We start from the raw sequence: 20,163 nt of genomic DNA, 5'->3' as shown, positions 1-20,163 counted from the left end.
TCTGAGCAGGGCTGGGACAGGTCTGAACAATCAGTTCTGGCCCCATCACAGTGGAAGTCTATCACTCAGGAGACCCGGAATCTTTTCATCCTCTGAGGCCACAGATGAGCCTCTTGATGCCCCGGGGCCTAGTTGCTGGTCTGTTTGATAAGGGAGGAAGGGTGTCTGCTTCGAAAGTCTCCGAAGTTCTTTGGGGCTCTGGGAGGCTGCAGGCACCGACGCCCAGCTGAGGGAGATGGGAGGCGGGCATGGAGCAGCCCATGTGACAAGTACCTCATCTCCCTTCTCACAGGGACCCTGCCACTGAGCCTGCCGTGCCGAGGGCCCCCAGTTTAGCCATGCTGGCCTGTCTGCAGAGGACCCAGAACCCACCGGGCCAACACCTGGCCTGCCCGACCAAGAGCCTGGAGCTGCGCAAGTGTGAGTGGGCACCCTCACCCTGTACACCACCCTCTGTGCCCTCCCAGTCCCCCCCCCCACCTTGCCCCTTCTCTCCCACTCTGAGTCCACAGGGCTTGCTATCTGGGTTTGGGTACTACCAAACTATTTCCATCTCAGGCCTTTGTGGGGCAGGCCCGGGCAGGGGATGCCATCCACGCCCAGCATGTCCTCCCCTGTACGCCCGACCCAGTCTCGAACTCTGAGTGCCTCTAGGCCTCTGCCCATGTTGTGCTGCCTCCCTGGAGTCCCTCCCCTACAAGGGCACCCAGTCCCTTTGGCCGACTCCCACCAGGTGTGACAAGTAGCTTCCTAGTAGCCATCTCTGACCACTACCAGCACCGTGGCCCCAACCCCAGCCCCCCTGTGACTCCGCCATGTGCCACGTCTGTCTTGCTCACTACCATTTCCTGCCTTAGCAGAGAGTGGGATTATGTGGAAGCAAATGGTCCTGAACGGGACCCCAGCTCTGGGTCTGGTTTGCTGCGTGACCTCAGGCGCGTCCTTTCCCTCTCTGGGCTTTGCTTTTTCAGTGTGTCCAATTACGGAGATGGACTTGGCACTTCTTTTTTTTTTTTTTAATTCCAGTTTTGAGTTTTTTAAAAGATTTTATTTATCTTTAGAGGGGGAGAGGAAGGGAAGGAGAAAGGGAGAGAAATATCAATGTATGGTTGCCTCTCGTGGGTCCCCCACTGGGAACTGGCCTGCAACCCAGGCATGTGCCCTGACTGGGAATCAAACCATGATCGTGTGGATCACAGGCCCACGCTCAATCCACTGAGCTACACCAGCGGAGTACTTCTATTTTGAAGTACCATGAAGTACCATTCTTGGTACTTCTAAGCATTTTAATTATTACAGCATTATAATACATTTTTTTAAATTTTTAACAGCTTCATTGAGATATAACTCATGTACCATACTGTCCACCCATTTGACGTGTACAACTCAGTGTGTTTTTAGTGTGTTCACAGAGTTTCGCACCCGTCACCATCACTTCAAAAAGAAACCCCTTCTTAACTGTTAGCAGTCGCTCCCTGACCTGCCTGCCCCCTTCTGTCCCTGCAGGTTTCCCTGTCCTGGCCTTTCCCAAGGAGAGAATCACGCGATCCAGGGCCTTCTGTGCCTGTCTCCTTTCACTTGGCACAATGTTTTTGAGACTCATCCATGTTGTGGCATGCGTGGAACAATTTTCACATTTGCGGCTGCGCGTTTTTCCTTATTCTTCACTATCCCCCCCAGGCAGAATTTCCTTGGCTTTTTCCTTCATTTTTCTGTCTGAACTGTGGAATCAATTTATCTAGGAAAGAGCAAATGTCCTATTTGTGTTTTTACTAGGACCACATTAAATTTATAAATTAGTATAGGAAGACATGGCATTTTTATGATGATGTCTTTCCATCCAAGAATGTGATACCTTTCTGTGTGTTCTTGTGCATCCCTTGGGAATGTTTTAATAACTTGCTTCATTGAGATCTCACACAGTTTTTTGAGTTTACTTCTGAATAGTTAACCTGTTTGGCAAGTCTTTTCTTTCCTAAACGGAGTTTATTTATATAAAGGCTTTTAACTCCTGCCATCTCACTGAAATCTTTTTGTTTGTAATGGCTTTTTAATTTAGTCTCTTTGGTTTTCCAGTTTACTATTCTATCATTTGCAAGTGATCATTTTACTTCCTACTTTGGAAGTGTTAGACCTTAATTTCTTTGTCTTGTTTAATATCGTTGGCTACTATCCCTAGAACAAAGAAAAATAATAATAGTGCTAATAGACATTCTTGCCTTGTCCCTGGCTTGCAGCGAGAAGCTTCTAAGATTTCCCTATTAGCAAAATGCTGGATTGGGGGCAAATATTTTATCAGGTTAAATACATGTCCATCTATTCTTATGTTATTAAGAATTTTAAAAATCAAGCCTGGAAGTTGAAGGTTTACCAAATGACTTTTCAGAGTCTATGACAATGATCATATGGGTTTTTCCTTTAATCTGTTAATGTGAAGAAGAATATAGATTTCTTAACATTGAACCACCCTAATTTGTATTCCTGGTTGAATCTGACTTGTTCATGGTGACTATTTCTTTTTTAAAAAAAGATTCTATTTATCCATCTTTAGAGAGAGGTGAAGAGAAGGAGAGTGAGAGGGGGAGGATCATTAGTGTGTGGTTGCCTCTCGTGTGCCCTGTACCAGGGACCTGGCCCGCAACCCAGGCATGTGCCCTGACTGGGAATCGAATTGGCGACCCCCTGGTTTGCAGCCCGCACTCAATCCACTGAGCCACACCAGCCAGGGCTGAATATTTCTTTATAATATGCCAGTGAGGGATTGGCTTTACTCTTTTACTTAGGAGGTTTGCCTCAGTTTCGTCAACAGGAGTGGTCTTTAGTTTTTTTTTGGAACAATTTTTTGTTGAGTTTTGCTATAAGTGTTATGCTTAATTACTTCATGAAGAAAACAGAGAATTTCCTTCTTTCTCTATACTTTGTAAGAGTTTAACTAGGAATGGACTCTGTTTTTTAAAGATCGGTTGACCCTCCATTGAATAGTCTAGGCTAGTGCATTTATTTGGTAGCTCTTTGGTAATACTCTTTCTTCTGTAATAATTTTTCTGTTCTAATTGTTCTGCTTCTTGAATGAGTTTGGTAAATTATATTTCTCTAGAAAAGTATTCCTTTCATTCGGGTTTTCGAATTTATTTGCATGAAGTTGAACAAAACAATATACAATGTTTTTTCATGATTAATTCACCCTTATTTCTTAGATTGTGTATTTTGTAGTCCCCCCCCTTTTTTTTCTGATTACTAGTTAGCTGATGAGGTTAGCCATTCCCTTGTCCCAAAGATCCATATTTAGGATTTATTAGTAATTACCCATTTTTGGATTCTAATTCATTCACTTATGCCTTTATCTTTACTAAAATCTTTTTTTAAATTTCTTGAGTTAGAAGCTTAAAATCTTTATACTGATAAAAAAAGGGAAAATTAAGGCTATGAATTCCCTGACCACTGCTTTAGCTACATCCTATAGGTTCTGAGGCGCAGCCTCTTCATCATCCTTTACCCGAGATATTGTATAACTTCAACAATTTCCTCTTGGACCTAAGGCTCATTTGAGTTCCGTCTCTGCAGCCAGGTAGTAGGTGCCTGTGTGTTTTGTTTCTCTCCTTGTTTCGTTGCATTATGATCAAAAGGTTGTCTATGACTTCTACTTTTTTTGTATTTCATTGTTTTCTTTGCGATATCATCTTTGGTCGCATTTTGTGAGTTTCTAAAAATTTATTTTCGAGAGAGGAAGGGGGAGAGAGAGAGAGACAAGATCTGTTGTCCCACTTGATTGATGCATTCTTTGGTTGATTCCTATGGGTACCCTGACCGAGGATCGAACACGCAACCTTGGTGCTTCAGAACGATACTCTCACATCGAGCTACCCGGTCAGGGCCTGTGTGTCTGAGTTTTGAGACTTTTTACGGAGACTTGAAAAGAAGATGGGGCTCTGTTTTCAGGGTCTGGAGTTTGGCGTATACCAGTTATATCCACCCCATTAATTAATGCTACTTAGGTCTTCCATTGCCGCGCTTACTTGTCGTGGAAAGAGAATTGGGTGCCCACTGATGATGGGCTCCAGGCTGTTTCTTTTTGTGGCACCCACAGCTCTGTGGTCACTTACCACATAGCTATTAACACCGTAAGTCTTCATCGTGACTGCAGCTTTTTTTACTATACTCAATACTTCCGGGGGCAGATTCAATTTCACCTGTTAAGATAGTAACCTCTGGCCCTGACTGCTGTAGCTCAGTGAGTTGAGCATGGGCTGCAAACCAAAGGGTCACCAGTGCGATTCCCAGTCTAGGGCACATGCCTGGGTTGGGGGCCAGGTCCCCGGTAGGGGGCACGTGAGAGGCAACCACGCATTGATGTTCCTTTCTCTCTTCCTCCCTCCCTTCCCTTCTCTCTAAAAAATAAATAAATACAATCTTCAAAAAAAAAAAGGTAGTAACCTCTGCTCTTTTAATTCAGAGTTTTCTTGAAACCTCGGCCAACCCTTTTATTTCAGCCTTTCTGAATGACTTTGTTTAGCTGTGACTCATACAGGTTTAGAGCTGGATTAAGCTTTGTGATTCCACCTGAATGCCTTGTAAAAAATTTTTTGAGCGCTTAGCCCATTTACATTTATTGATATGACAGATGTCTCATCTTAGCTCATTTTGTGCTTTGCCGTAATTGCTTTTAAAAGTCTTTCCCTCTGTGCTCTGCATTCTCTGCTTTGTTTGGTGCACCCACTAATCACGAGGAAGGCTGGTGTCTTTGTTCTAGTAACTTGAAATAATGCCCTAATGTTTCCTTTCTTTGGGACAGTCTCTATTATGTTCCCCAAGGTGAACGAAACGATGGCATTAGCGTCCAGTTGACACCAGAACAGCGCGGGTTTGAACCATGTGGTTCCGCTTCCACGTGGGTTTTTAAAAAGAAACCCAGTCAGTGCCACAAATGTATTTTCTCTGCCTTAGGATTTTCTTGGTAATGTTTTCTTTTCTCTGGCTTGCCTTATTGTGAGAACACAGTAGACAATACAGAGATGTTGAATCAACTGTTTAGATGATTAGTAAGGCTTACAGTCTACAGCAGGCTATTGATAGTTAAGTTTTGGGGGGAGTCAAAAGTTTTGTGTGGATTTTTTTTAAAGATTTTATTTATTTATCTTTAGAAGGGAAGAGAAGGAGAGAAGTATCAATGGATGGTTGCCTCTCATGAGTCCCCTGCTGGGAACTGGCCTGCAACCCAGGCCTGTGCCCTGACTGGGAATCGAACCGCGATCATGTGGTTCGCAGGCCTGCGCTCAATCCACTGAGCTACACCAGCCAGGGCTTTGTGTGGATTTTTGACTGTGTGGGGGATTGACACCCCTAATCCCTGTGTTATTCAAGGATCAGCTTTCTTTTTTTTTTCTACAGCATGTCCTTGGAGTTCACGTTACCCCTTTAAACCTCTGTTACCTGACATCAGCCTCAGTGATGTTCTTACACTCCTGTCCCCTTCTCCCCTCCCTTCCATTATTAGGGACACCATTCCTGGGGCTTGTAATGTTAGCATCTGGGTACAGCACCACAATCCCCCCACCCCGTTGTTTGAATCTCAGCCTCCAGGGTAAATGGGGTCAGTTCTCACCACCAGCGCTTTCGCCCTCGTTCCCGTCACCGGAACGCTGGCCCTCCTCTGGTCTGCGGCGTCAGGCCTCACATGAACAGCACCCCTGGCGTTCCGCACGCTCAGGGCTATCTACTTGAGTGAGCTAAAAATGATCTCTGGGCCACTTTGTGTTCTTGAGGGCTTTTGTCGACCTTGCTGTGGTCTTGTGTCAAGCGTTACCACGGAGCAACTGAAGCCTGGGTTCCCCTTCTTTATATTTCATGTCGAGCTGTGTCTTTCATGCCGTTTCTTCACTAGCGTGTGTCCCGGGGCCGCCCGTTCCAGTCCGCTTTTCCCGGGGCTTGTATTATTTCATTTTCTCCCTTTTGGGGGCCCCAGTTAAGCACAGACTGGCTGGCTTTGGCCCTTCTTCCCTAGGTAGCCTCTTCTTTTTTTTTAATTTTTTATTTATTTATCTTTAGATGGGAAGGGAGGGAGAGAGGAAGAGAAACATCAATGTATGGTTGCTTCTCGTGCACCCCCTGCTGGGAACTGGCCCCTGCGGGGGAACTTGCCTGCAACCCAGGCATGTGCCCTGACTGGGAATCGAACCTCGATCGTCTGGTTCACAGGCTCGCGCTCAATCCACTGAGCTACACCAGCCAGGGCCCTAAGTAGCCTCTTCAGATGAAGCCTTTCCAACTCATTGTCTTCTCATTTTGCTCACTTCCATCCCATGCGTGCATTTCTTTTTCCCCCTCTTGCTTATACAGTAAGATTTTCCTTCAACTCATATCTTCGCTTTGTGTTTTTGCTTCATAGAAACAACTGTTACATTTTTTTTCCTTCACAGTGAAAATATGAAGCCATAATCTTCACCTCTTCCACGACCCCATTTTTATGAGGGGAAATATGTATTTGGGTTTTGTTTGTTTGGCCAATCATCCCTTTACTTATGCTTTGCCTTTCACATTTTGATTAGGTCCTATGCCGGCTCCATTTTGATTATTTGTCTCTGGAGGGTGGTGAGTTTTTCCCAGCCCAGCCATTCCCCTCTAGGACTGCCTCAGAGAGAAGCAGGTGCCTACACATATGCCGTCTCTGTGTGTGATTTCTTGTTTAGTGTTCCCTCCTTTGCTCTTTACAACCAAGTCGGGCGGCTCTGTCGGCAGCCAATGTCCCTCTGGTTTCAGGCCCACAAAGACTGGGCGTGGATTCTGCACCTCGGACGGGCGTGTCCCTCACATTTGGAAAGTGGGCTCTGCTGGCTCTTTCTGAAGCCCATCATGGCGGTGGCAGCTTCCCTCCGCCCCCTCCCTCTGCCCCCTGGGCCTCAGCAGCTTTGGGCAGCCGTGCCTGTCTCTTCTGCATGTGTTTGTCCAGGGAGTTAGCCATCTCTTAGTTTTGCAAACATGGACCTTGCGTTTTTATCCCATGCTGCTTTTGGGGTGTTCCCAGGAAGCGGGGCTGGGGGATCTTCTGATGGCGTTCCTTCAGGGACAGGAATTTAGAGAAATGCGCCTGCCCTGTAAAAACAGAACGATGCCAGATCACCTGGGAGGGCCGTCGGTCTTGAGAAAAAGTGCCTTTTGTGCACGGCTCCCTTCGCTCCTTGATGTGACCAGCTCATTGCCTTTTATGTAAAATCACATACTTCCCTGTCCCTGGCACCCACTTCAGGAAGTGTACGTAGAATTCACAGTAAGAAACAGCGCTCTTTCCCAGAGGAAACCAGTGTGAGCGGCTCCTCACACACACCCTCCTGGGAAACACATGTGGGGGGTGGGGGCGGGCAGGAAATACTTCTACGGAAACGCTCACAGCCCTGTGCTGTCCCCAGCTGCTTGCCTTTTCCCACCCTGCCTGCCTCTGAGATGATTCCCCACCCCGCCCTAAAGGAAGAGACCTCGTTCAGCATTTCCATGGTATGACTCAAGGAACACTGATAATGTTTGTAACCTTCCCGTTGATGGACATTTAGGTTGTTTCTAGTCTCTTGCTATCCTGAACAGGGTTGTAATGAACATCTGTGTACCTCTGCCTATACCTGTCCATTCCAGAATGGACTCGCCAGCTCCCAAGATCTGTGCAGTTTTCCCTTTGGTTGCTGCTGTCCAGCTGCCCGGGCTCCCGGCCTGGACCTCTGCTGCCAGCTGTCTGGGGGCAGGGCCTGGGCATGATGACCTAGGCTGATCCGTCCTGGTCCAAGGCTGGGACCAGGGAGTGTGGAGGACGCCCTGCTTCCCCGCCCACTCAGATCCTGTGACATCTGTGCACTTATTGGAAAAGACACGGGCTCTGCCTGTAATTGAAGAGCACAGGAAAGAGAGAGGCAGGAAGGGAGATAAGCAAATTGAATTGGGCGCCCTGCCGCCAGTCAAGGCCTGGACAGTCGGCAGCGGAGGTTCCTGCCCTTCCCTCCAGAGCAGGGTCTGGGGCGACCAGCCCCCCCTCCCCCCGCCGTCCCTGCGGCTCCCCAGGCAGAATTGGGACAGGAAGCTCTGGCCCTGAGTTCTACAACCAGACCTTGAGCTTCACTGTCTCTCCCCAAAGAAGAAAGGTCTGGATTGGGCCGTGTGCACCGTAACCTTGGACAAGTCAGCCTCTTACTAAGGGCCTGTGTCCCTCCTCCCATAAAGCCAAGGATCAGATTGAATGGACCCGAGAGGCTGGCGGCTCTGACCATCTGTGAGGACAATGTCAAAAGCCCAGTGAGGGGAAGACATGGCCAGTCTGAAGCACCCCTCCCTCCTCCCCCTGTAAAATGGGCCAGAGCAGCCGGACTACTCAGGGCTGCACCAGAACTGGCCACTGCAGACATCCTGAACTTGACCACCAAATCAGACACAGCTGCGGCTCCCCTGTCCAGGATGTGAGGTCAGGCAGGTGGCTTGGGTGGCTGGCAGGTGTAGCCTGCTGCAGGTGCCTGGGAAGAAAGGAAGGAGGGGGAGTCCATTCTGCCCCACCCCTGCCTCCAGCCTAAGGTCTTGGACTACTCCCTCCGGCCAGGTCCTGGCCTCCCAACAGGACCTGCCTGCCCCTGGGACAGACAGACACCTGTTTTTCTCAGTTGCTCAGGACCTGCTGATAAATATTTGACTTCCTCTCGTGGTGTTGGCCCACAAGCTGTGAGTCACGCACTGCTGAAAGTTCAGGCTGTTCAGAGAGGCCCTGGGGGCGGGGCTGGGTGGCAGGCAGGGACCTGTCATCCAAGGAGGGCGGGGCTGAGGCAGCTACCCCAGATCAGTGTCCGACCTGGGCCTGCCCCTTGCTGTGGCACACCTCGAGTGAGCAGTGCGCACTCTCCCCCTCAGGCTGCCCCTCTGTCAGCGAGGGCAGCCTGCCCACTCTGCCCTCCGCCCCTGTGAGCCCCCAAGGTGCAGGCTTGAGGTCAAGATGGCCTGGGGGTCAAATCTTGGCTGAGCCCTTCCTAGGTCATGGGCATGGTGCTGGGCATGTGAGGGACAGGCCCTCCCTGGGCCCCAGTTTCCCCTGCTGTCATGTGGGAATAAGAAGGAACAGAAGAGAATCCCCAAGGCCTGGTGGACCCCAGCACTTTACCTGCCCCCATCCCTTCCACAAGGGATGTCAGTGGGGCCTCCCCTCCCCACACCCACAAGGGGGCAATAGCATTCCTGCAGGTGCAGCCGCTCCCACGGACACTAATGAAACACGGAAGAAACAAAGCAATTTCAAATTCCAATAAAATTAAAAACAAACCTCTGGCCTCGCAGCAGATCCAATTATGTAGCTGCTGCCGAGTGCAGCCCTGGGGGACGGAAGCAAGGCCAGCACCGCCCCGCTGTGGGAGCTGAGCCCGGAGTGCACAGAGGCTTGGCCACGGAGGGCAGGGAGGAGGTGGCAGGTGGCGTGAGCCCCACTTCACGATTCAATAAATACAAATAAGCTCTTAGCAAACCAGGGAGGCAGGTAACTCCCTTCATCCACCACAGAGTAGCCAACCACAGTCCCCAGCAAGCCAAGCTGAGGACCGATAAAATCGAGGGACGACAGAGACCCGCATCACTGCCTCTCCGTGCTGCACGGAGTCCTGGCTGGCTCTGGGAGACCAGGAACGTCAATAACAAGTTAGAAGCATTGGAGAGAAGCAGGACTCCCTGCAGAGAAACCCAAGGAGACTGAGAACTCAGCCAAATGGCAGCTACAAGACCCACACACTCAGGCAACCATCTTCCTCTATACCCGAAGTTGGCAGACTCTTTCTGGAAAGAGCCAGTATCTTTGACCACTCCACTCTGCTTCCACGCACGTGTGCACAGTCAGAGGGTGAGAGAGAGGACCCTCTGTGCTGTGTGCAGAAGTGACCGCCACCCTGGGCTGCCCAGCCTGGCCCAGAACGTGCTAGAGGGCAGCCAGCCTTTCCTATGCGTCTCCTGTACACCAAGCCTTCCAACACGCATCCGCTCATTTAACCTCCCCTCTGCCCCCTGAGGGGAAGCCGAGGCCTGGAAGCTGCAGTCACATCAGCCCGGAAGATGCACACCCACATCGGAGGTCAAACACCTGGACCAGTGGGCTGGGAGCAGATCTGGGTGGCCGGAGGGCATCCTGCCCCTTGCCAACAGCCCTCGCAGCAGAGAACAACCGCACCTGCCCCAGTCCGGCGCCTTGCCCCACCCCCACCACGTGGTCCTGAGTGGCCTCATTAGTGATTCTGCTGGTGCCACCAGCTAATTAGTATCATGTTAATTGAGCATGCAAGAGGCTGCCACCTCCAAGGGCAGAGTGTGGGCTGCCAAGGAGAATACAGATGTGGGCTGAGGGCCGGGCCCTGCGCCCGGGGGCCACTCCTGTCCTGAAGCAGCCCTGGATGTCCCTTCCCCCATCTCCTCACAGACAACGCCCACCACGACTTCTTGAGTCCGAAGGGAAGGACAGGAGGTTAAAACCTGTGACAGCGTGGTAGAGATGGCACTTGCTAAACCCGACCGTGTGCCCGGCATACTCTGAATTCTCCCCACTCCCGCGGGAGAGCTACAGTCGGGCCCGCAAGGGAACCGCCTCCCCTGGGGGTTGTCCGGTAGGTCAGTGGACACCTGTGTTCGACTGCACAGTGACTTAGGGTTGGCATATAGCCACAGCGGGCACCTGGGGTTCATAGATAACGCCGGAGTATGGGACCAGGAATTCTGGGCTTGTGCTGTGCCCCTGCCCTGTCCACCCCACCCCCCTCCCGTCCTCACCTCCTCAATGAACAGGCACCACATGCCTCCCAGTGCGGAGCATCACTTGGACCACAGCAGCCGAGACGTGTCCACCCTTCACCCCCTCACAGAGGAGAGACTAAGGGTCACGTGAGGGGCTGCCCAAGGTCCCCCACAGCAAGTGGTAACGCGGGACGTCAAACCACGGAGACCTGACTCCAGCCTGAGTCCAAGCTTCTCATCTCTCAACAGCAGCGCCACCGCCTCCCCTCCCCCGCACCCAGCTTCCACAAGCAGGGAGCCTCCGGGGTCTGCTTCCATGTCTCCCTGTAGCAACATAAAATCCCACTCAAAGGGCTGCTTTTAATTGGCTTAATACACTCGTTAATAGCTGCGCCTACCTAAACGCACCTGTAAAAGGCTCATAACATTAACTTAATGGCGGTGATGCCCGGCCCGCACTGCTAGCCAGCCAGCCAGCCTTTTAAACTTGCCGACAGGGCTTTGACAGGGGCCACGTGGCCAGAGACAAGGCAGGGGAGGCCCAGTACAGGGTGAGCACCTTTGTTTCGGCACATGGGAGCCCAGGTTCTGTCTGGCAGCTGCCCTGTGGCCTCTCGGGGGCCTCAGAATAGGGAATTCTCGGAACCCTGCACCTTCCTGCATCCGTCCTGCCCACCAGGTGTGTGGTCTGCCCCACTCAGTGTTTGCCCATCATTTCAAAGGTCTGCTTCTCTGGGCAGAGCGCTCCCTGCTCACCTCAGTCTGGGCCCCGCCGGGGCTTTCTGGCTTGTTCCCAGCCCGTCTGTCCTCCAGGGGTCAGCAAAAACATGGGAATTTGCATTTGCAGCCCCTGCTTGGTACTGTGTTCCTTGGTGTCCAGCTCCTCTTCTAAAACCCAAGGCCTGCCTCCCAAGGATGCCCTGAGCGCTGGGCCTGGCCAGAGGCAGCCCTGAGCCTGTGAGTGGAGGCACAGGGCCATGGCCATGGCCAGGGCCCGCAGGGTGTGGGGAGGGCTGAGCCGGGAGGCTGCCGCCATGAGTGCTGCCTGAGCATCTCAGTTCACACCAAGGTGCTCACGGCAGGGTTTTACGAGAGAGAGGTGGCTGGGAGCTCGGAGGTGGCACAGTCCACCTGCAGTATCATCTCCCCCTGCTAGACTGCCAGCCCTATGAGGACGGGGACTTGGGTTCGCTTTGATTGCTGCCGCATCTCCAAGGCCCAGGGCAGCGCCCGCTGTACACAGGAGGGGCTCCGGAAGCTCAGGTGGATGCGGGGCTGTGGGGGGGAGCCTCTGGAAGGCACCTGTCCACAGGGCTCTCTCCGGCCTCGCCCCTCCCAGGGCTGACCCCCAGGTGTTCTGACTGGCCCTGAACAGGGGCTCCCAGGCTGCCTGGGTTCCACTGGCTGCGGCCCCATCGTCCATGTGACACGACACTTCTCAGCACCTATTATATGTCCGTGGGGACAGTGAACAAGGCAGCTTGGAAGCCCATGTCCGGTGGAGGAGAAGGACAAGCCCACGGTAGGCAGAATCAGTGCACGGGGGTCCTGGTAGGGCCCCCTGCCCAGCTGAGAGAGCCAGGGAAGGCACGCAAGGAGCAGCGTCTAAGCTGGGTCCTGGGGTCTCCCGATGGGCCCACAGGGCCACGGGCCGCCTCCCCCGCCACACTAGCCCTGTGACTGCTGCCCCCCCCCCCCGCCTCCCCATTGCTTGAAAGCCCCCTGCAGACAGCCAGCTCAGCTGGCTCCTTCACGTGAGGCCTTGTTCTGTGTTGTTATATTTGCTGAAGCAAGGCTGCCGGCGGCACTGAACTGGTGGCTGGGCCCACCTCCCGGGGAAGGTGGGGAGCCTTCGACTGCACTGGGCTCAGGGGCCCCACGTCATAGCCCCCCCTCTGGTGGAAAAGGCCATGTTGGGGGCACCTAGGGTGCTTCAGGAGCAAGGTGTGAAGCAGGGGCCACAGCAGCACCTCAGCCAGGCCAGGTTTGAGACTGGGACTCTGGTGACCCACAGGTCCACCCGGAGTCTCTCACCCAAAACACCAAAGAGCAGGCCCACCCAAGCACATGTCCAGGCGTGACTGGCTCAGAAGCCAAGGCCCTGAGCTGCCCACCCGTGCGGGTCGCCCCCTGCCCCTCTGGGCCTCTACAGGAGGAACTGCAGGCCGGCTCTGTCTCTCCTCCCCATTCCGTGGAAGAAGAAGGACAGGGGGCGACCAGCAGCACCAGGTTCCCGGCTTCCGCAGGGGCCTGGCTTCAGGTGCAGGGGGAGGGGTGGGAGGCGGGTAAGACGACTTGGGGAGCAGACCAGGCCAGACTCCAGCCCTGCCCCTTGCTGGTCATGTGGTCCTGGGAAGCTCTGAGCGCCCTTTCCCTCCTCTGTGAAACGGGGTCCTGTGTTGGTTACCTACTGCTGTGTAGCAAGTTGCCCCAAAACGCAGGGGCGCTCCTGGCTTCTGTGCATCAGGACCTCAGGAGTGGCTTCCCCGGGCAGTTCTGCTCTGTGTTGCTGCTGAGGCCGAGTTGTCATCTGGAGGCTTGACCGGAGCTGAGGGACCCACTTCCAGGAAGGCCCACATGCTTCTGCGGGAGGCCTCAGCTCACCCCCACGTGGGCTCCCTCCGAGGGCTTCCCCCAGAGCAAGTGGTCCAAGAGAGAATGAGGGAGCAGGAAGCTGCGGTGCCCTTTGTGACCTCGCCCTGGAGGTCACACTGCTTCACCTGCACAGCATCTCCCAGGTCAGCCCCGTTTGCAGTGGGAGGGGGACCACAAAGAACATGAATACAGGGATGTGAGAATAATTGGGGTGGGCAGCGTGGAAGGTCTTCCAGGCCACCTGCCTAATGCTATGACTCGTCTGCTTCTTCATCTCTCTAGTGGGGACCACTCCCACCTTTCAGAGCTGGCAGGGGCTCCAGACAGGGGCCTCTGAGACAAGCCATGGGCTTGGCACCCAGCGGGTACTAAGCACCCACCCAAGGGCAGCCTGCATGTTACGCCACCACCATTGGCTCCGACAGAGTCCAGGGGGACCCCCGCCCCCCTGCCGAGGAGCCCCGTTGAGCTGTGAGAGGCCAGACGGGCTCCTTCTTTCAACGAGTGGGAACTACGAAGAGGCCCTGCTTCCCCCAGCCCCCTTCTCCTTAAGGTTTTAAACACCTAATTTATTCCATCCATTAGATAGATTTTGTAGATTTAATCATTTTCACAGTTGGTGGCTCATTGGATACTCAAGATAAACTCCAAATGCAAGTATAATGGTGAGGACAAATGAGTTTTCACACCACAATGGCAGAAACTTGCTTGGGAAGAGAGTTTAAGGGGAACAAAAATACATACAGATATAATTTTTTTCCCCGGCAGCTGCTTTTGCTGACTATAGTAGGGTTACCGCAGTTAATTTCACCAGTTTTGTTCATCTGTAAAATTGCATAAAAGTGACATTTTTGTGCTCATTATAGCAACTGCTGATTTATGGCTGGTAAATGAAGAGCCGGTCCCTTTTTTGCGGGACTCTCCGAGCGCTGCTAAGTGCCCATGAAATTGCTTGTATAATGTAGTTTAAATCCAATCTCAGAGAAAGATTCCCCCGTTGGCCAAAGTGACATTTCCATTCTCCACACTGAGTTTATTTTCGGCCACTTAGGTGGGGGTGGCCCCAACAGGGTCAGGGCGGGGGTCCCTGGCCGGCTCCACCTGCCTGGCCCAGGTCAGACCACACCCCTGCACCCTGGGACAGTGAGGAATGACCTTTCTGACATGTGTGCCTGTCCCTGTGGTCCCCTGCTTAAAGCCTGCCCTGGCTGCCGATGCCCTGGGGGACAGGACTGCTGCCCTGCGGTGGGAAGCATCCCCCTTCCATTCTGGCCCCACACATGCCCTGCCCAGCACAGAAGACCCTCTCTGGGCCTTCTCCGCATGCTCACTGCCCCAGGCTTCTGCTCGATCCCTGAATCGTTTACAGTTTCCACCTGGACACACTTTGTCACCTCTGGACCTTGTCCCAAGCTGCTGCTTCTGCCTGAGATAGGTCTCTCCCCTCCTCCCTCCATTGCCTTAACCAGGGTGCTCACTGTCCCAAAAAGCCACCTCCGAAGCCCTGGCTGGGTTGGCTCCTCAGGGGCCCCACACTGCCTGCCCTTCCCATCAAAGCCCAGGTTGGCTGTGAGCCCATGAGGGGGTCGTGGGCGAGGCTCTGGAAGGGTGGCACGTGGTGTCTGCACTGTGCCAGGCCCTGCCCCTCCCTGTCCCAGAAGGCCTGGCCCCAGGCAGAGGGCAGAGGGCAAACTCACACTCAGGGAGCGCCTGCTTTTGCTGACACACCACACTCGGACGACTTGTTACACCCGCACAGCCACCTGGGGGGTCATGTTAGCAGCGGCACCCCCATTTCACGGACATGGAAACTGAGGCTCAGAGTGGAGTCCCCCAGGGTCACTGGAATGCCCTCTTCACCCGAGAACCCAGACAGGCCACTACCTCCCTGCACCTCCTGTGACACCTCACCCCCTGCTGGGCCATTTGGTATAATCGTTCCTCCAGGTCACCCTGCAGACCTGACATGGTCATTACCCCCTTTCCATTGGTGGGGAAACAGGCTCAGCTGGGCAAGCAACGTACACAGGGTCACACAGCCCCACCACCAGGCCAGCCAGCTCCAAAGCCCAGCCAGGGCCTTCCCACCAACCTCGTGCAGGCCCCCGGCTCCGAGAGGGTCCTGGGCAGCTCAGAGGGACCAAGCGGGGCCTTGGGTGGGAGGAGAAGGTCAGCCTCTCCCTGACCCACATCCCCTGTGGCAAGAGCCAGCTGTGCCCCCAGACACACACACAGAGTGTGGCTCACAAACAAGGCAGCGGTTTTGCAGGCGACAGGCAGACTCAGGAAGGGGCTGGGTGGCCACAGGGGTGAAACCGCTCTTCACCTGCCTACTGGCCACATAGGAAATGTGAGCCCAGATGAAAGCCCACAATAGGGGCACCCCTGCCCCTCCAGGGACAGGCCCCGTGCTGGGCTCTGCCCACAGAGCCACCCATGTGACAAGTGAGGGAGGGCAGGCACCGAGAAGCACGGGGGTAGGAGGCACAAACGCCCACCAGAGCACTGTTGACATGAGAGACACCACCACGCACGGTCGAGAGTGTGAAGCCCTGGGCACTGCTGAGCCCTGCCGATGGGCACCTGCCCTGGCACCGTCACTCTGGCTGTGGGGGCACTGTCTCCTAAAGCACAGCCTTCACTGTCCCTGCACCCTGGGGGTTCTGCTCCCAGGCACGCTCCCAACAGAACTCCCAGAACACGTGCCCCGGGACCAGGGGGCCGTGTGGGTCAGCCCCAACCTGGAACCGACTCCCACGCCATTAACAGGAAGGACGTGTGAACTGCGATGTAGTCACACACGGACGCCACACGCCAATGTGAAAAATGAACCATCACCCCGCACGCCGCCTTATGGGCCTCGTAAATACAGCCTTAAGTGACAGAGGCTTACGCACGTGTGTGTGCGCCGCACGATCCGTCTCACCACGGACACAGACCGGACTCCGCTAGTCCATGTCGTTAGAAGACAGAGAGCTGCTCCCCCTGGGCGTGGTCGGAGACTGGGAGGGGGCGTGGTCGGAGACTGGGAGGAGGCACAGGGGACTCACAGGGGGGCTGGTCATGTCCTGTGCCCGGACCCAAGTGTCGTTATGTGTGTCCCATTGGTGCAAGTGCAGCCATTTGACAATGAGGGCTGATTCCTTTATTTACACTGATCCCAAGCTTAAGAACTGGGCAGGAACAGAGCGAGTGAGTGAATGGAGATAGGAGGAGGGAAGGGCAGCCAGTACCCCAGCATTTACTCTGGGGAGCAGTGGGGGTGTGGCTCCAGGCCTCCCTGTCACCCCGTCAGTGCTCACCTGTGCTTTCCTCTCCCCGCTGGTCCCCACAGGTGAGACAGCGGCCAGCTCCATGCATTCCTCCCGCTACCCGAGCCCGGCCGAGCTGGACGCCTACGCGGAGAAGGTGGCCAACAGCCCGCTGTCCATCAAGATCTTCCCCACCACCATCCGCGTGCCCCAGCACAAGCACCTCGGCCGCACCGTCAACGGCTACGACACCTGTGGCCAGCGCTACAGTCCCTACCCACAGCACACCGCGGGCTACCAGGGCCTGCTGGCTGTCGTCAAAGCTGCTGTCTCCTCCAGCGTAGCCACACCCACTGGGCACACCAAAAGCGTGCTCAAGAGCGCTGAGGGCAAGCGGACCAAGCTGTCGCCAGCCACCGTGCAGGTGGGCGTCGCACCCTACCCAGCGCCCAGCACTCTAGGGCCCCTGGCCTATGCCAAGCCGCCTGAGGCGCCTGCCCCGCCACCAGGCCTGCCCGCGGCAGCCGCCACTGCGGCCTCCGTTATCCCTTTGCCGGGCCGGAGCCGGGCCCTGCCACCTTCCAACCTGCCCTCCATCCACAGCATCCTCTACCAGCTCAACCAGCAGTGCCAGGCCCCGGGCATGGCGCCCACCGCCTGCCAGGGCGTGGCTGTGCCCCTCCCCAGCCCCGCCAAGCACGGCCCTGTGCCCAGCTTCCCCAGCATGGCCTACTCAGCTGCTGCCGGCCTGCCCGACTGCCGGAAGGGCGCTGAGCTGGGCCAGGGAAGCACAGCGGCCTTGACGTTGGCTGCAGCCACCAAGCCTGCAGGGTACATGGACGGCGGCCTGGATTACCTGCTGTGGCCACAGAAGCCGCCCCCACCGCCGCCTCAGCCACTGCGGGCCTTTAGCGGGAGCACAGTGGCCAGCAAGTCCCCAGAGGCGTGTGGGGGGCGGGCGTATGAGCGAGCCAGTGGCTCACCCCTGAACTGCAGCGTGGGGCTGCCCGCCAGCTTCACAGTGGGTCAGTACTTCGCTGCCCCCTGGAACAGCGTGCTGGTGACTCCCACCAGTGACTGCTACAACTCCACGGCAGTGGCGGTCTCTGAGCTGGGGCCCGGGGGTGCCCGGGAGCTGCCGGGGCCCCCGGCGGAGGCCCTCTCAGGCCTGCCCAGCAAGAGCGCCTGCAACACTGCGGTGCTGAGTAGCAGCCTGCAGTCGCTGGAGTATCTCATCAATGACATCCGGCCGCCCTGCATCAAGGAGCAGATGCTGGGCAAGGGCTACGAGACGGTGGCCGTGCCCCGGCTGCTGGACCACCAGCACGCCCACATCCGCCTCCCCGTCTACAGATAAGGCCTGCCTTGTGGGCGCATGGACAGAGGGACAGGGTCCTGGGGGGGGGGGGGGAGGCAGGCCGGAGAGCAGTGGCCGGCGCACAGGGGCCTGTCGATGCTCACAGGGAAGCCGCAGCCACGTCTGGGGAGGTTCGGCAGGGTGACCTTGCTCAGCGAGGCCCCTCCCCACCCTTCAGCTGTCCCGGGACACTCCCGACGCCCACACCTTCCTCCATCCACGCGGGCAGACGTGGGGAGAGAGAAACCACTGACAGCCAGGAGTGCTGCTTTCTACTCTCCCAGGGCTGACGGGCGGAGCTCAGGCCAGGGTGGGGTGCAGGAAGAAATGTGGCGGTTTGGAATCAGGGTGGGGGTCAAAGTAGCCTCCAGGGGTCCCATAGCTCCCCCCACGAGCTGCCCAGTCACCTGGAAGAGGAGCAGGGGAGGTCACTGGTCCCACAGTGTCCCCCACTGGCCAGTCCAGGTGATGACCACTTTAATAGAGGCTCCAGGGGCTTCCCAGGTCCCTGCTCTTCCTCCTCTAGACTCGCCCTCTCCTTCCCCTCCCCCACCCCTTCCCAACACGGAGAAACCACACTCCACACCCTTCTCCAAACCCTGGACTGCCCCAGCCCCTCCCCTCCCTCACTCTCACAGGGCTGCGGCTGCAGGTGCACAAGGGCGCCTCCTGCAGGACACACACGTGCACCCTAGACTTGTGTATTTATTGCGGCGATTTCCTGAGTCTCGAGGATGGGGTGCCATCGCCCTGTTCGCACAAAGGCACCACAGGGGTTAACAATGGGCCTGCCGTCTTAGAGCCTTGCCTTCTTTGGGGTTCTCCCCCGGGAACCAGCGAGGAGGTAACCCACCCGCTTTAACTGTGTGACTCCATGCAACTCCTTGCCTGCCGGCTGCCCTCCAAGGCCTGCCCTGCACCATTGGGGGGGGGGGGGCACGGGGAGGCAGGCAGGGGTGCCCCCCCAAGGCCCCACTTCCCAGTCCTGGCCCCTCTGGCGCTCCCGAAGCGGTACTGTATCTCTCTCCAAGGCCTGTTCTAGCACTAAGTGCATTTACAAATCTCTGAGAATGTTTTTTTTTATACTAAAATTGACCATTATATTCTACTGTGAGAAGTGCAGTCTGCACTATATTGTTTTAAAAACTAAAAGAAAAGAAAGGAAAACACAGATGGTGTCTCGGCTGTGGGGTGGTTCTGTAGCTTGTCTGTGCTCTCTTCCTCCTGGGAGGAGCAGAACCAGCTGGGTCCTCTGCACACGGGGCTCGCGCCCTCTGGAAACAGGGCGGGGCCTCCTGGCACCCCCAGCTCGAGGCCACTGTGCCATCCGCCTCCCATCTATCCCTCCCGCTGTCCCGAGGTAGACACTGTCATTTGTCTTGTTCACTTGTCTGCCACTTAGTCAGGCCAGAGAGCCATCCCTAGACCAGCTGAGACAGGGCCCCTTGGCTCCTCCCCTGAGTGGTATGGAGGTGGCCTGGGGGTAGCGTCCCCCCTGCATCCCTCAGTTCCTTCCCAGTGCTCCCTCTGTGCCTCACGTGTTCCAAGCTCCCATGGGGGTGGGCCACTGTGGCTGGGCCTCGGCTCCCCCACCCCAGGCAGGGCAGCACACCCCCGACCCCACACTGTGGTGCCTGGGAACTTGGGGGCAACTGCTGCCACCCCGAGGAGCTCGGGATTTTCCAGGCACTGCCTGTGCTGGGCATTTTCATGTACATTCACATGGGGTATCGCGCAGGGGTCCCACCACCCTTCACGAGGCAGCAGGGGTTCTAGAGGAAGAAACAGGCTCAGAGATGTGAAGAGACCTACCTGAGGTCACACAGCAAGTCTGCAGAAAGTTGGTGTTCAAACCCATGGCATGGACTCCTCCTTGAGTCCTGTCCCTGCCTTCCCTGGGGCCTGCCAGCCGGACACCAGGGCAGGGGACACCGGCAAGTTCCCAGATGCGGGCCTCCCCTCCCAAACAGGGGGTGGTACATGGGTGCCCAGCATGGTGAGGTCCTGGCTTAGGTGGGGACAGAGGAGATGCCCTGGCTGCAACCCTGCCTGGGGGCATCCACCTCCCCAGCTCAGGCCCCAGAGCCTGGCAGCACATAGAGGGGGAGAGGCAGGCTCCAGGGGCACAGGGCTGTGTCCAGAGAGGGACCCAGGCCCCTCTGAGCGGCCACCCCAGGCCCTGAGGGCAGGCAGGGTCCTGCAGAGGGCCGAGCTGGGAATGTCGGTGCT

General features: G+C 55.7%; 1 protein-coding gene across 1 annotated transcript in view; it reads left to right on the top strand.

The window, feature by feature from the left end:
- The window catches only part of FAM222A (family with sequence similarity 222 member A), a 48,086-nt gene extending 28,983 nt beyond the window's left edge, over window positions 1-19,103 (top strand). The window contains exons 2-3 of the mRNA XM_037052301.1: window positions 293-420; window positions 16,661-19,103. Coding sequence (XP_036908196.1) covers window positions 339-420; window positions 16,661-17,934 — 1,356 coding nt within the window. The 5' untranslated portion in view covers window positions 293-338 and the 3' untranslated portion in view covers window positions 17,935-19,103. The remainder of the gene's footprint in view (window positions 1-292; window positions 421-16,660) is intronic.
- The last annotated feature ends 1,060 nt before the right edge of the window (window positions 19,104-20,163 follow it).

Source organism: Sturnira hondurensis, unplaced genomic scaffold (genome assembly GCF_014824575.4).
Source record: "Sturnira hondurensis isolate 20B ecotype Veracruz unplaced genomic scaffold, ASM1482457v3 Scaffold0007406, whole genome shotgun sequence".
NCBI classification, from domain to species: Eukaryota; Metazoa; Chordata; class Mammalia; order Chiroptera; family Phyllostomidae; genus Sturnira; species Sturnira hondurensis.
This window is presented reverse-complemented; position numbering and strand designations above follow the sequence as displayed.